Raw genomic sequence first — 15856 nt, 5'->3', positions numbered from 1 at the left:
CTTCCTACAGACAGGGCTTTGTTTGTAAGGGCAGCCCGACCCACCGGGTCTGTGTGTATTGGATGTACCGAAAAATGCGGATATCTGGCAGGTGTAAAGTATCCGGGAATACAGCAAAGGTTAAGGAAAGAGGCTGCGTGTGTGGTGACAAGCTGACGCTGCCGCCGTGGGTGACTTTCACCTCGTGAAAAGTAAATATTCCTCTTTCGCACCTCGTTGATGGGGTGTAGACGCCAAAGTTAAGTCTGAATTTTCCACGGAATGTTGGATTTCCTGTGCCGTTTGTGGTGACTGTGAACTCCTGCAGTTTAAAGCCACTGGGAGCTTTTGCCTGGGATTAATTTCCACTAAATAACTGTGCCGTTGGAACACTCCAACCTCTTTTTAATTCATCTGCTGGATCATCGGCGTGCAAAACGTCAGGAATTCGGCACGTAGCAGTTGGCCCCTACCTGGAACAGCTATTTTAGGAGGGCAGAGAGGAACTGAGTGGCAGAACTGGGTCTTGCGCTACTTCTGTCTGTGTTTTTGGTCAGGCCACGAGCCCGAGCTGTCTGTGTTCCATTTAGGCAGAGCTGAGGGTGCAGGGGGGGATCCAAGAGCTTGAGTGAGAACGGTGTTGTCCCATAAATCCCTTGTGGGAAAGGCTTCAAAAACTGGCTTTGGAACATTTTGGGCGTTAACTTACCCTGTGGGAAGATTGTTGCAAGGTGATTTTCCTTTTGCTTTCATAGCTTGTGCATTCAGTGGTCTGAGGGAGGAAGAATTGGGAATGGTTTAGAGATTCCAAGTAAAATGGGGGGGGGGGGGGGGGGGGGGGGATGTGTCCAATTAGTTTTGCAGTTAGTATGAAAATTACTTCTGGTGTGTACTGGTGTCTGCAGGCACAAGGAACAGTGATGACAGATCTGTAGTAGAGGGCAGTGCAGAGACATCGGAATCTCAGTGGGATGTGCCCATTCCCGGTCTGGGAACTCTGAGAAGCAGATGGTTTTGTGACCTGGATTAGTGGCTGTGCTCACAGAGCTCTGTGACCAGCTTTAAAAAACACTGCCCGTGGCTGGGTCACCTCACCCAGCTGTGTTTGCTCTACTCTGGTGATAGGTCAGAGAGATCCCTTCCTGTAACTCTGAAATCTACTATTTCGTGCTTGTTTTTCGCCTAATTTTCATTGACTGTTTCTTTTCATCAGTTCCCAAGCTGACACTTTTTTTTTCCTGTTTCCAGGTAGGAGATCTTTGAGTAGTAAAGGCTGTTTTTCCCCCTCCCATCTCCTTTTTTTTAAACCTCTTTTGTGGCTGAGTTCTTACCTGCTTTTGGGGTTTGTATGCACACACACAAGATGTTTGCAGTTGGCTGAGTCAGTATTTATATACATATATAGATAGATATTTATATACATATACATAGATACAGAAATACACCTCCAGCATGCACTGGGGGGTCACTGGTGCAACTGTTCTGGGCTTTCAGCATGTCCGTATCTGGGCTGATCCCATAAACCTGGAGTTTGGGGCTTTACAGGCTTGTGGAGCACAGGCACAGACAGTATTTCTCCTTGATTTTCCAGGTGTAGGAGGAATTCTAAGCTGAGTTTCAGTGGGTATTATTGTCCAATCTTGCTTGCAGGGATGGGCATAAGAAGATAATTCTTGCTCTCCACTTTCCCAGTGTTTAGTGTAGGCAACAAGGACAGTTTGGTGTAGAATAAGAACCAAGATATATTTTTCTTAGAGATTTCTCTTTTGCCACGTGGGCAGTAAATGCTATTTCCTCATTTGGGGAACTGAAACTGAAACAAGATTGCCAGTGACCAAAACCAACCCTCAGCAAAAGACTGATTTTAATAAAAAAAAATCCCAACCAACCCTTTCATCTTTAAATATCACCATTTATGCTAATTATTGTGTAATTTGGAAGTGCAATTCCCGAAGGAAACAAGGTTCTGTGCAGTCAGGGTAAGCACGAGTGGGTTTGTATCTCCTCCTCGTTCTGCATCCTCCTGATAACTTTTAAACTCATTGTGGTTATCAGTCAAATTGTGTAGAGGAGCCTCACAAAGATCCTAATTATTCAAAAATCCAAGGCAGCTGAGTGGAGAGGAGTATATCCCACTAAAGCTGGGCTGTTGTTTACATTAAACCCTTAATAAATTTTTGCAGAGCCTGTATCTAAGTTGCCTGGAGAAGTTGTGGACTTCCCCATCCCTGGAAGTGTCCAAGGCCAGGTTGGACAGGTCTTGGAGCAACCTGGGATAATGGAAAAATTCCCAGGAGAATTCCCCTCCCCTGCTTCCTGCTGTCAGTTCATGATTTGTTGCATTTAAAAAAAAAAAAAAAAAAAATAAATCTTCTTTTTGTTTATTTTAGAAACGGAGAAGATCCCTGTGATGCGTGGGCAGTGGTTTATTGATGGGACGTGGCAACCTCTGGAAGAGGAGGAAAGTAACTTAATAGAGCAGGAGCACCTCAACCGCTTCAAAGGCCAGCAGCTGCAGGAGAGCTTTGACATGGAAGTATCCAAACCTGTTGATGGGAAGGAGGGTAAGGTTGTTTAGATCGCTGTAATATGTTTTTTTGAACACTTGGGGGGGGGTCTGGTTTTCTTAAGCAAGACTGTGATCTGTATTGGTTTTCCATTCTACGTGGTGGGAACCATCAGTTTGCTCTCCCGTTTTTCAGTAACATCTTGATGTAGGATTTCCTGCTGCAGCCCCCTTCGTGAACGCTGTAAAAGTTGTATTTATGGATAAACATCTTGTTCCCATTTTCGTTTATATCTTTTAACTGTGTTTGAAGTTCTCACTTCAAACTGCAATCTCTAGATGGGACAAGAGCAGTCAGTGTCCAAATGCAAACTGGTTGATAAGTCTCTGGCCAGCATCCTCAATTTTGCCCTAAAGGGAGTAGCATCAGTTTTACAGATCACATTTATTTTTCCATTCTTATTAATTCTGTGAATTTGTTAGTTTTCAGCTTTGGTAAATCTTGGGCATTCATTCTGTCACGGAAGTCCTTATATGTTAATGGCCAGGCTGAGGACATTCAATTAGTGTTGCTGGGAATCTCAGTCCAGTGCATGGGACATTTTTAAAAGTAGATTTCTGAAATTACTGATCTGTTGTTTAAAGTAGACAGCTGATTGGGTTGCTCCAGAATAAGTACTGCACAGTGAAAATTCTCTATTTTTGGCTTTCACACTTCACTTCTGTTTGTTGGTTGTCACTTGGTCAACGATCTACAAGCCACGAGCTGCAAGTACAGAGGCCTCACAACATATTTTAGTGGGGATTTGGTTGTGTTACTCCTTAAAAAGCAGCTTTATTTTTTAACTGCAGCTTTGTACAAAGCAGTTACACAGTGTAGGGGATGGCTGTGTTTGGGCCACGTGCCCACACAAGTAAAACCTTGTGAATAAATTGGAGGCAAGGCAATATTCGCTGTAAGGAAAACCAGAGTATTATTTGTTATTTCAACATTTCAGAGAGTAGTTTAAGTTTGTGACTCCCCTCAAAGCTAGTGAGGTCTTTATGAATAATTTTTTTTTCCCTATTTAAAAGATCTTTTCCTCTGGTCTAGCCTGCAGTGCAGTGTTCTGCTTCAACAACTCTGTCAAAAAGGTGCATAAAGTGGTGTGACCCCTGAGCCACAGCCCTGTGCCAGTACAACCCCCTTTCTGGGAGGCACTTTCACCTGTATTTCTGTGTGTCTGCACTGATTTAGCGTCCCAGTGTCCTGGCACAAAGCTCAGCATTGTTAGTGGCAGGGTACTGTGCTTTTACGTGGAGAGCAAATCTGTGTTTTCCCGAGTGCTCCCAGCCTTTGGTAGCTTAATTTCTGATGGAAGGATGATGGATGGCTCCGGTGGTACTTGGATTCTCCTTATTGAGTAAAGAAGAGAAATAAAGGATTTTTTTTTTTTTTTTTTTTTTTTTAAGAAAGAGAGCAGAAATTTTCAGATTTGATGTTGGAGAGCTCGGGGAGAGTGATGAGAGAGAATAATCTCTGATACCTGTGAAAACATAGAAGTCCAGAAAAAGAAACTCCAAATTCTGGCACCAGTGCCTTTTTTAAAAAGTTAAAAGGGAAAGAAGCAAAACCAAAAGAAAAAAAAAATAAACCCAAGCTATGTGTGCCATCACTTCAAATGGAATATGTGTCAAGTCACTAACAACTTTCAATAGATTTTTTTTTTTTTTTCAGTAATGGGAGAGTTGTAGGCAAATTACAGCTGACAGTGTGTGAAAAGTGGTTTTGTCATTATAATATGCCTCTCAATACATCTTGGATCCAATTGACATCCACGATTCCCATTTTCAGTGGCACTGGGAGAAGCTTTGAAACTTGTATTGTTGCTGGTGGAGTAAATGTAATTAGCTGGAGAAGTGCTGAATTCAGTTTATAAATTCCTTAAATGCTACAGATTGTGTCCTGTATGGAACAGATTTTGGTCCCATCAAGGTTTACAGGGAGCTGTTATTTATGGTTAGTGAAAGTCAGAATAAATCTGTAAATATCACTGGGAAGTAAAGTGACTGTTCTCAGTGATGTGATAAAGCGTTGAAGGGGATGAAAAACTAACCATGTCCTCTAATTGCTCAGCAAAATTAATACAAGCTACTCTAACAGTCTATTAGTACTTAGAATTTCAAAATAAACCCAAACTAAGTCAAATCCAGGGATTTTATTTATTAGTTCTGCTCCCGGATTGCAGCATGTTAACAAGGAAATAACTAAGCTTCATCCAGGGCTTTTTGTTAGGATGATGTTTGATGATAGAGGATGAATAAATGCCCCATTATTAAACTCTTTAATCCAAGCAAACCTTCCTCTGAAAAAAAGAGTCTCTAACCTGTGACCTATAAATAACATCATGCCTGTGCTGCATTCCAGTGTTTTTTTGGGAGCACAACAAGCTTTAAATGCTGAAGGTGACAGAAAGTAAATGATGACTGTGTCTTGTATGACAGCGGGTGATTTCTCAAGCTCTGTTTTCCATGGGGCACCCTGGTGATTGCTGAGCAAACTGCAGTGGAATTGTAATTTTCATCCTTAACGAAGTATTTAATTCCATGCCTTGCAAAACGAAGAGAGTTTATGGTGCCTGATGTTGTTGACTCCTCTTGGTGTCTGATGCCCTTCAGTGAATCGGGTGCATTGTTATGGCACAACACAGAAATGGGGCCCTTTTTTATTAAAAAAAGGTCAAAGCAGGGGGGATTGTCTCCCTCCTGTGATGTTATGAGACCCCACTGGAGTTCTGAGGCCACCAGCATCAGAGGGATGAGGAGCTTCTGGAGTGAGTCCAGAGGAGGCCATGGAGATGCTCCAAGGGCTGTAGCCAGGCTGGGAGAGCTGGGAATGTTCACCTGGAGAAGAGAAGGATCCAGGGAGATCTGAGAGCCCCTTGCAGGGTCTAAAGGGGCTCCAGGAGAGCTGGAGAGGGACTGGGGACAAGGCATGGAGGGACAGGACACAGGGAATGGCTTCCCACTGCCAGAGGGCAGGGATAGATGGGATATTGGGAAGGAATTCCTGGCTGTGAGGGTGGGCAGGCCCTGGCACAGGTTGCCCAGAGAAACTGTGTCTGCCCCTGGATCCCTGGAAGTGTCCAAGACCAGATTAGGGCAACCTGGGCTAGTGGAAGGTGCAGGGGGTTGAAATGAGATCTTTAAGGTCCCTTAGAGTATCCAGTACAGCTACAGGAGGAAACCACGATTTAAGATAAGGAATTAGGGGTTTGGCTGCATTTTGGCTGCTTTGCAGTGAAGCTGAACCCCTGCACCTGCCTTTGAGCTCGTGCAAATCACACACTTGCACAACTGCAAATCTGCAGATTCAGGAAGGCACCTTCTGGCTTGTAATCATTGCATAAAGTAATTTTTTTTCGTGAGCAAAATGAGAGTTGTCACGTTGTCATTTTACAGTCGGATCAAGGAGCAGAGGTCTTGGGTTCAGCACTCAAATCTGTGCTAAAAACAAGTCGATTCTAATAGCACCTTAACCCCCTAAATGAGGTGCTGCACTGCTGGAATGTATCTGTGAGCTTCCAGGTCTGACTGGTGGTTCTGCTGCTCTCTTAATAGAGGTATTGTAGACAATATTGGGGAGGTTGGACCCCCCACAGATTAATTTGTCAAGTAGTTTTTTTGGTTTTGTGTTTGTTTTGTTTTTTTTTTTTCATCCAGGCAACGCTAGGCTTTTTTGTAGATTGGCTTTGCTTGTCCTTAAGAACAATTCATTCTTTCAGACTTAACATGTATAAATTAATACCAACACAGGACGTGAGGCAACGTTTTAAGCTGAATTCTTAGGTTCAGTGTATCCCTGCTGGGAAATAATTCTGTTAATACTTCTGATAAAAACCTAGTTGCAGCATTTGTTCTGTGAAGCAGTGTTTAATCTGAAATAATTTTGAAGGAGGGAAAAAAAAAAAAAAGGGGTAGCGTGATATCTATTTAGCAGTGAATCAGCTTAAAATGTGCAGATTTAAAATAAGATTTAGAAAGTACCTTTTCTGCATATTTAGACAGACAGGGAGCTTAGGACCTGTGTGAAGGAGTCCACCAAAGGAGCAGCTTTTCTAGAGATTTCAGTCATATCAAAGCTTTGTAAGCTAAAACAAGACCAAGTTGAGTACCTATCAATCCTCTTTTTCAGGTATATTCATTTAATGAGGATGAAGTGAAGCTGAAAAGCCTCATTTATGTGGCAGTAAGATAGGAATAGATGTGGTGCATTGTTTTTGCACGGAGGGATGCTCAAAATGCAGCTGGAAATCGCCCGTGCAACATGATTCAGACTTGAAATTGGATCCAGCTCTAAAGCTGATCCTGCTCTGCAGAGAGGATTGGAACAGATGAACCCCAGCAGTCCCTCTGACAGAAATCATTCCGTGATCAAGCCTGTGATTCCATGATAGCTCATAGGAAATATGGAAAAAAAAAAATCCTGTGAGAATCAGAATTAACATTTTAATGCATTGATTTTGAGAAAGCAGAAGCCTGTTGGGTTTTTTTTCTTACAGAATTTCAGCGTGTGGTTAATGCCACCAAACCCGTAAAAGTTGCATTTGGAACAGCTGATTTTTTTTTTTTTTGTCTCAGATTTCAAATAGTATTTTGTCTCTTCATAAAAAGTTTATACAGATTTTTGTCACAGCTGAGTTAACCTTTAGATGGGAAAGTCGAATTTTTAGAAGCAGAGAGTTGTGCAGACCAGGAGAGGGATCTCTGGAGATGGTCTAGTCCAACCTCCCTGATGAGAACAGGTTGCTCAGGATGTTTCCCTTGGGATTTTCAGTATCTCCAACAACAGAGACTCCACAACCTCTCTGGGCAGTCTGTTCAGTGTTTTACCACCCTCACCACAGAAAACAATTTTATTTCTAATTTTTCTTGAATTTCCTGGGTATGTTCTTCCTGAGTGTTGCATTCCCACAACCAGTAAAATGTTGTACAAACTAAATTCCAGAGAACCCTAAGGAGCTCTGAGCCTAATTTTCTTCTCTTCTAGAGAACTGATGGGCAACAGTAAATACACTTTATTGGCATCTGTATTTTGGCATCTGCTGGCAGAGCTGTTTGCTGAGTCCTGGACCAGGATAACTGATAAAATATCCCTCACTTGTACTGGCTTTGAGTTAACTGGATCAGGGTACTGAGTGCTCCTGGGGCCTTGCACAACAGGGTAAAAATTGGATATTTTGTCTAATCTAACTTTAAATGATCCTCTTCCACTCTTTGGGGAAAAAGAAAAAAATAGAGCTGTGTTTAAAACTGAGTTGTTTAGTGTACAATTTAGAAGGGTTTGCTGTGCTCTACCCTATACCAAGTAGGGTGATGGTTTTGTCCCAGCTGCCTCTTACTAATGCCTTTAGCTTTGTTGTGATGTCATAGCTGGTTATGAACACTGGAGAAACTGAATTTAGCTAAATTCTTTAGAAATTAAATATGGGACCTGACACTTCTTCTACAAAATCTGCTTTTTAAGTATATACCTTTTTCTTTTTTTTTCCAGAAAATATGTCAATTTTTTTTGTTTGTTTTTTTATTCCTAAAAAAGTTGATACTGATGAAAAAAAATGACACCCCTTTTAAAAATTTTACTTTGAAGCTCAGTGTTTTTACTTTTAGTTCTCTACTACCTCCCTCCCTTCTCCCTCCCTTCTTTGTTCAAATGGAGAGGATATAAGGAGAAATCAGATGCTGCATGTCTTAAGAGAAAGCATTCCCAAGGTACAGTAATTGTAGATTTCTTTTTTTTTTTTTGGTAGCGCTCCTGGCTTAGGAAGCTTTTAAATTCTAGTCTGCTTATATCAGTTAAATGTGTTAGATTAACGTGCTTTGGTTTCTTCGAGCTGTATTTGTGCCATTTCCTTCCAGAGGGAAGGAAAAAGCGTCTCAAATCTTAGAAGAAAAGTAGAAGTGCTGTGAGTCTTAGAGAAAAGTAGATGCTCGCAGTGTCACGCAGAAATGCTGATTATAATTGTTTGTTGACTGATGAAAAAACTCTATAAACATTTGTTCCTCACCCTCTTTATACATGATTTGGCTTTTTTTTCAGTAAAATAAAAGCAACTTTTTTTAGAATTGCAGCGGGCCTGGAACGAGATAATTTATGTCAGGGAAGGAACGGAGGATTTATACCAGACAGTGTTTTGTTTGCCGCTTCCTTTTGGGTAATAATCTGTAATTTTATGTTGTAAATTATTTTTACTGCAGCTTTTATGTGAGTACTGGAATGAAATGAGATATGGACATAGGATATAAAAGGGGAAGCTGCATAAAATACATGGTAAGGGTTGCAGAAAACATCCCTGACCTTTGCAGCAGCTGATGGTGTGTAAAAAATTAATTCAGAAAGTGGGAATAAATCTTCCAGGAGCCATTTAATGGTTGCAGAAGGCTCGGAAGTTCTTGTCTCTGGGCTTTCTCCGCCACCAGTTAAAGCCAGTAGTGATTAAACTTTCACTGACTGCAGTGACTGTGGAAAATCTCCTGGAAAGGCTTCTGAAACCCTCAGTGTAAAATGTAAATGCACGTGGTAAGTTTGGAGTTAACTTTTGTGGTACCATATATTCTTGCAGCTCCTGGGGATGTTGTAAAGTCTGAGAATTCAGTTTGACGTGCATAAATGTTTGCCTTTTGACTTCCCTTAATTATTTTTTTTTTTCCTGCCATTGGGTCCAAACGAAAATGATTGAAACCCCAAAACGTTTCCTAGGAAACTTTTCCCTACTTCTTCTCACACGTGGGACTCAAGTCTGTTAAAGGTGAATAAGCGTAGCTGCTGTCCAGAGCAGTAAGGAAGGACTTCTCTGATTGTAATTTTGAAATTATTTTGTGTATTTTTTTCCCCTCAAATCATGTCCAGGTGTGGTAATGAACGTGCTTGAATTAAAAATGGAAAGTTGGTGCCTACGTAACAAATAGTGACACTGAGGAATTGAATATAAAAATGACAGCAGCGGGAAACAGCCCTTTTTAATTAAGACCAATAGCCTTTTTAATGACTCTTTTTTTAATAAATAAGAAAAGGTTTTTAAATCTACAGCTCTACCTCAGGTTTATGTTCGAGAACTTCAATGTTAAAAAAGGAACAGCAGCCAAATTATGCTCTCAGCTCCTTGTGCAACGTGTCAGGCTTTTGTGTAGCACCTGCTGCTTGCAAGACAGATTAATTTAAAAATCCTGGGGGAAAAAAAGAAGGCAGGAAAGGTTTTCAGGCAGTCTGTATCCTTCCTCTGGTCTCCAGCCTGACTGGAGTGACAGTGCCTTTGTCACTGGAGGCACTATCAACTCTGAGCCCTTCAAAGATGCTTTCCTTTGGATTGATTTTGACTTGAGCGTGGTCAAAGTCTGGGAGAAGGGAATCGCCCCGTGCTTTGGTCTTGGCAGGTGGATGAAAACATCAAGTTAAAAAAAAAAAAACACCAAAAAACCATGTACTTACCTTTAAAAGGTATATAATTTTGAACAGTTGGAACAGAGATGCCACGTTCAGGTGCCTGTCCGTCCACATGTGGTGCTGGAGTTGTCCAGCCCCTCAGGCTCTGGAGCTGGGAGGATGTTGGCACGTGCAGGGTGCACAATCCCAGCTTCCCCACAGGCTTTGTGAGCAAGAAAATTAGTACAGGATTTCTTCTTCTCAGTTTTTCTCCAGTTATTTTGACTCAAGATGAATTTCTGCGGCCTAATTGAAATCAACTTCTTCGAGGCTTTAGGAGTATGGATTCTGGATTTTAAGTTTTACCTCTTCATTTTTCATACTAAAACTTTTTTTGAGGGATTTTTTTTTTCTCCCTCTGTGTTCATCTATCTTGGGGAAAACTGGAGGTTCATGTGATAGTAACCATTGATTTTTTTCAGCTGAAAGAAATCCTTTCTTTATCCCTCTCACTTCGCCTGTGCTTCTCTCCTTGTTTTTCCATGGTTTTGCTTCTGTCTTCCAGGGATTCACACTGTAGATGTCTTTCCTGGTCGATATTCCTAAAAAATGTTTCATTTCTACTTTCTGGCTAGAAAGGAACCCAAAATTCGGTCTCATTTCTGTGGACTTGGCCTTCAATCCCAATCTAGAATCATAGGATGGTTTGGGTTGGAAAGGACCTTAAAGATCATCCAATTCCAGCCCCCCTGCCATGGGCAGGGACACCTTCCATTATCCCAGGTTGCTCCAAGCCCCATCCAGCCTGGCCTTGGACACTTCCAGGGATCCAGGGGCAGCCACAGCTTCTCTGGGCCTCACCACCCTCACAGCCAAGAATTCCTTCATTATATTTAATCTAAATTTCTCCTCCTTCAGTTTAAAACCCTTCCCCCTTGTCCTGTCACTGTCTCCCCATGTAAAAAGTCGCTCCCCCTCTTTTTATAAGCACCCCTCAAGTGCTTGAAGGCTGCTGCAAGATCTCCCTGGAGCCTTTTCTTTTCCAGAAATGTGCAAAGTACCTGGAGTTTTCTGCATCTGGGCCAGGTGCACCTACAGAGATGTCCACGTGAACGCTCTCAGTGTCAGAGAAGTGTCATGTGGAAGCAAAGCTGCGAGAAATCCGGCCCAGAGGGAGATTCCTGTCCCCATGACTTTGTGGGAGACCTTTCCTCTCCTGTGTCTGACATTCAGAGATGCCGCTGGTGATGCTTGGCAGCATCCCAGCCAGGTGCCATGGAGAGAGTCCCCAAATGTGGCATCTGTGCTCCTGGGGGACCCAGCAGGCAGAGGAACAAACAGGAACAGCATTCCCCTGTGCCATTCCCACTGCCTAATTGGAATTCTGCAGCTTGGCTTCCTCAGACACGCTGGGATATGCCTTGATGACTTCCTGACACGCTGTGACATCTCTTGGCGTGAGAAGCTCCTGGATTGTCAGTTTGAGCACCTCTGCAGCACACAGGAGGTTCAAAGGATAGAGAATGTTATCTCCTCATCCTCAGGAAAACATCTCCTTTCCTCAGGTTCAGTTTCCCTTCAGGTTCAGTTTCCAAACAGAGATGGCAGCCCTTGTTGTCCCACACCTGTGGGATAGCGCAGTTTGCATATTTATTTTTTGTATTTTTTTCTTTAAGGATGTTTGTTTTCAGGCTTAGATCCTCTCCAATGACAGGTTTTTGTGTTCCCTGTCTCACTTTTAACATACCCCTGGGACTGTCAGCAGCAGAAGCTCCTTTTGGTTGAACTCTCAAGTATCTTAATAATCTCCTCACTGTCACATAATCACTGAAGGAACCATACAGTTCATCTCGTTCCAGCCCCCTGCCTTGGGCAGGGACACCTTCCACTCTCCCAGGTTGCTCCAAGCCCCATCCAACCTGGCCTTGGACACTTCCAGGGATCCAGGGGCAGCCACAGCTTCTCTGGGCAACCTGTGCCAGGGCCTGCCCACCCTCCCAGCCAACAATTCCTTCCCAATATCCCATCTAACCCTGCCCTCTGTCAGTGTGAAGCCATTCCCCCTTTTCCTGTCCCTCCATCCCTTGTCCTAAATCCCTCTCCAGCTCTCTTGGAGCTCCTTTAGTTCCTGGAAGGGGTTCTAAGGTCTCCCTGGATCCTTCTCTTCTCCAGGTGAACACCCCCAGCTCTCTGCTGGTCACACTTCTTGTGGTGCAGCCCAGGACACATTTGACCCTTTGGGCTGCAAACACACACTCTTGTTGGATCCTCTCATCTCCCAACACCCCCAAGTCCTTTTCCTCAGGGGTCCTTTCAATCCATTCTCTGCCCAGCCTTTATTATTGGGATTGCCCTGACCCAGGTGCAGGAGCTTTCACTTGGCTCTGTTGAGCTCCATTTGCAGCTCACCAGTTCTTCCATGTCTTGTAGTTTGATTTTGATATTCCTTCAATATTCACATTTAGGAAGAACACCATAAGAGTGAGGGATTTTTTTTTCCCAAGTGAGAATAACTAATACAGGGGGCAGAAAAGCTGCTTCTTCCTGTATATTTTTTCCAGTAGAGAGGCTGGACTTGATCCCAGAAGGAGTTTGAGGATCACTCCTCCCCAGACTGCTGCTCTTCCAGTGGTACTAAGTGACTTGGCCACGGGCCTCTCTCTCTTCTCTTCATTCTTTGGACATTGAGCACAGCACTCTCCAAGGGCATCCAACTTCCATCCCTCCTCTGTCAGCTTCCCCTGGATCACACTCTGAGAGGGATCCTGTGAAATCCAGATGTAACAACTCTTGCAGACCTGCTAGACCGTGCATAAAAATCTACATTGGCCATGGAATTGAGGTTGGAGGGTCTTGCAGAGACATCTGCAAGGAGGTCCTTGCCTTTCCCCCTGGACTCTGTATTCCTGTTTCAGGACATCACAGTCTCTGTGATGTGTCGTCTCCACAGCTGAAAGATGGAGTTTTGCTGGGAATTTCCTTCCCTTCTCCGGGTCTAAACTGAGATTTCTGGACATGGATTCATCGCTGTGCTTGCAGGGAACATGTTCATGGAGTTCTCACTAGATTGCTGCTTGCTTTGGCCACCTTAAGCTACCGTGTCTTGCCCCGTCAGCGTAAAACATCGATGCAATTATAGTTATTTTTAGTGAATCAGATGTTTACCAGGGCTAATCCTCTCCTAATCCCCTTGTTTCGTACAGATTTCATTTAGTTTTTCATCAGTTCTGTGTCAAGTCTGTCTGCCTTGGCAAAGAAACAGAAATTACCGCAGGAGAAAGGTCACAACATCTGGCTGCAGGTGGCAGGTTTTGTGCTGTAGCAGAGTTAGAACATGAGGTTACGATGGCTCAGGCTTTCTCAGAATGTTTTAAAAAGAGTACAGAAAATTCATTCGGGTGATTCAAGTAGGAGACAGGTTAGAGCTCTGCTTGCTATGGAAAAAAAAAAAAACAAACCCCAAACAGCCCCTCTGTGTGTTTTCCATGACTTTGGATTTTTTAGCAGGACCAATGGCAATTAAATAACAATTTTTTTAGGGGGCACAGGGCTGTTGCTGTTGTCAGCACACCCCACATTAGATGGGACCTAAGCAGCAGATTTCCAAAGTCTGGTGAAATCCGAATTCCTTGTGGTACGTGGGGGCACTGCTTTGCCCCCCTGCGAGCTCCAAACCTGAGATGATTTTGGTTTTCATTATAACATCCCTGTTGTGCTTAATCCCGACGATCAGGCAGTGTGTCATGAGGTCAGTCCCAGAGCTCAATCAGTTCCAAATCTGGAAAACACAGTAACTGCACAAAAAAAAAAAAAAAAAAAAAAAAAAAAACAACAAAAAACAAACCAACACACTGGAGCTCTCAGTGGCTTTTGAAAGAGCTAATTTATGTTCTGTGCCAGAAATTGCTCATTCAGAGCCTCACTGGCCTGACTTTCCAGCTCCTGGGTATTTCTGAACGGAAGAAATGCAGTGGAGGTTTCTAGTAATGGGGCCTTGAAAGCCTCTGTTAGTGCAGAGCAGTCAGACCACAGGATTTCACAGCAGAGAGGATTGAAATTCCACTTTTTTTTTTTTTTTTTTTTTAAGTGATGAAAGTACCTGGAGCAGCCACCTGGTCCTCACACCCACCCGCAGTATTTCAGGACCCACTCCCCTGCCCCCTGTCCCTGCTTTTTAAGGGAGTGTTTTGGGAACCTACCATCCCAAAATGAGGGTGGGAGGAGATTGATTGTGAAGTGCCCTCACAGTTTGCCCTCCAAGCTGCTGCACGTGCCAGTCAGTTTAATCCTAAACGTTAAAAACTTCTCAAGGTAAGAAATAATATGAATTCAGGTATAATGGAGCTGTATATTTTAACCTTGTGTACGAATTACCCTTCTCTCTGTGTTTATAGAGGCTTTTCTTTTTTTTTTTTTCCTTTTACCCATATAAATGAAATATTGTTCCTTTTTGCTGCAGCTATTCACAGCCTAAAGCTGAGTCGGAACCATGTGGACTGGCACAGCGTGGATGAAGTGTATCTGTACAGCGATGCAACTACGTCCAAAATTGCAAGGACTGTTACACAAAAGTTGGGGTTTTCCAAAGGTAACACTTCTCATAAATACCAGTGTTTAAAGTTTGTTTGGATTTTTTTTTTTTTTTACTTTAACCTTAGAGGAAAGTTTGAAGTTTTAATATGTGAGTGGCCTGCTTTGACCGTTGCATTTTTTTAATTTTATATGAATATTTTATATTAATATTATATTTTATATGAATATTTTATATTAATATTTATAGTCCTAGTACATTATTGTAACCAGGTGTGAAATTTTAATTTTTATTTTATTTATAGTATATATTTATTTTATTATATTTTATTTTTAATACAGATTTTGGATGCAGCAATTAGCATTGCATAACAAATACATTAAAATATTACAGTGGCACCAACTCTGAAATCAGAATTATTACTACTATAAATATTACAGTTCCCTTTGCAACCTTGACTTTACCACTGTGGACTTGCATATTGTGATGCATTCCTTAAATACATGATCATACCTTCCTTCTTCCCCATCTCCTGCCCTTTTTTCCATTCATTAAACAGGCATATGAACTGAGAGAAGGGGTGAAGCGTTTAGAAAAAAATTAGAAAAACTAACATTCAGCAAAATTATTTCCAGCAGGAATAATTTCCAGTAGGAATTCAGGCTCATCTAAGCTGAGAACTCCCAGTCATAAAGCCAGCAAGGCTGAGGTGGTTGGAAGAGAGGATGGTCCCTCTCAAGGAAAAGGCAGATTATTGCCAACCTAGAAAATTTGGAATTTTTTTCCCCCTCTGTCACGTCCTGTGCAGGACAGCTGCCAAAAAAAAAAGAACATAAACATCTGTTTTGTTCCTTGGTTTCTGAAGAGGCAAGACCAGGTAATAGGTCTGGCTTTAATCTCCATGCCTCTGTCTTGTAATTAATGCCCTCTTAGCCCCCCTAGGGCTCTTGGGTGCATACTTAATTAATGTTTGCCAAAAAAAAATAGTGTAATTCAGTGCTTCAGTTCCAGAAGAAATGAAGTACTTTATCCAGAACGTGATTTGGAAAGTGTTTCATAAATAATAAGATCTGTTGTAAACAGTTTGGGGGCAGAAATATTAAATGGGAAAACAAAACCTGTCTTGGGTGAAAAAAAAGTCCTCGGTGGTTTTGTGGTGTTTTCCTCCTCTTTGGAAACAAAATCAGGTGTTTGTTTCAGTTTTCGAGGCCAGCACTGGTGCCGGGCTCTGGGTCCCCTCCGTGGGTCTGTCACTAGAGGGGGATGGAGACACACAGTGCCAGTGGGTTTATCATCCCATCGGCACAGCAGGGAGAAAATACCCACATTTACCCCGGGTAATTGATTTTTGGTTTGGCCACTGAGCTGGAGGACGAGTGTGCAGATTTTGAGGTTGGATCAGCTTGAAGCAAAACGGGTGTTTCCCCATCAAAATGAA

General features: G+C 42.5%; 1 protein-coding gene across 1 annotated transcript in view; it reads left to right on the top strand.

Annotated features, from left to right (window-relative positions):
- The window catches only part of DDHD1 (DDHD domain containing 1), a 63980-nt gene that overhangs the window by 11765 nt on the left and 36359 nt on the right, over nt 1-15856 (top strand). Inside the window, exons 3-5 of the mRNA XM_027905166.1 lie at nt 2370-2543; nt 8135-8236; nt 14347-14475. Coding sequence (XP_027760967.1) covers nt 2370-2543; nt 8135-8236; nt 14347-14475 — 405 coding nt within the window. The remainder of the gene's footprint in view (nt 1-2369; nt 2544-8134; nt 8237-14346; nt 14476-15856) is intronic.

This window comes from Empidonax traillii, unplaced genomic scaffold (assembly GCF_003031625.1).
Source record: "Empidonax traillii isolate 1590-97213 ecotype Southwest subspecies unplaced genomic scaffold, ASM303162v1 scaffold1128:size488575, whole genome shotgun sequence".
NCBI lineage: Eukaryota > Metazoa > Chordata > Aves > Passeriformes > Tyrannidae > Empidonax > Empidonax traillii.
This window is presented reverse-complemented; position numbering and strand designations above follow the sequence as displayed.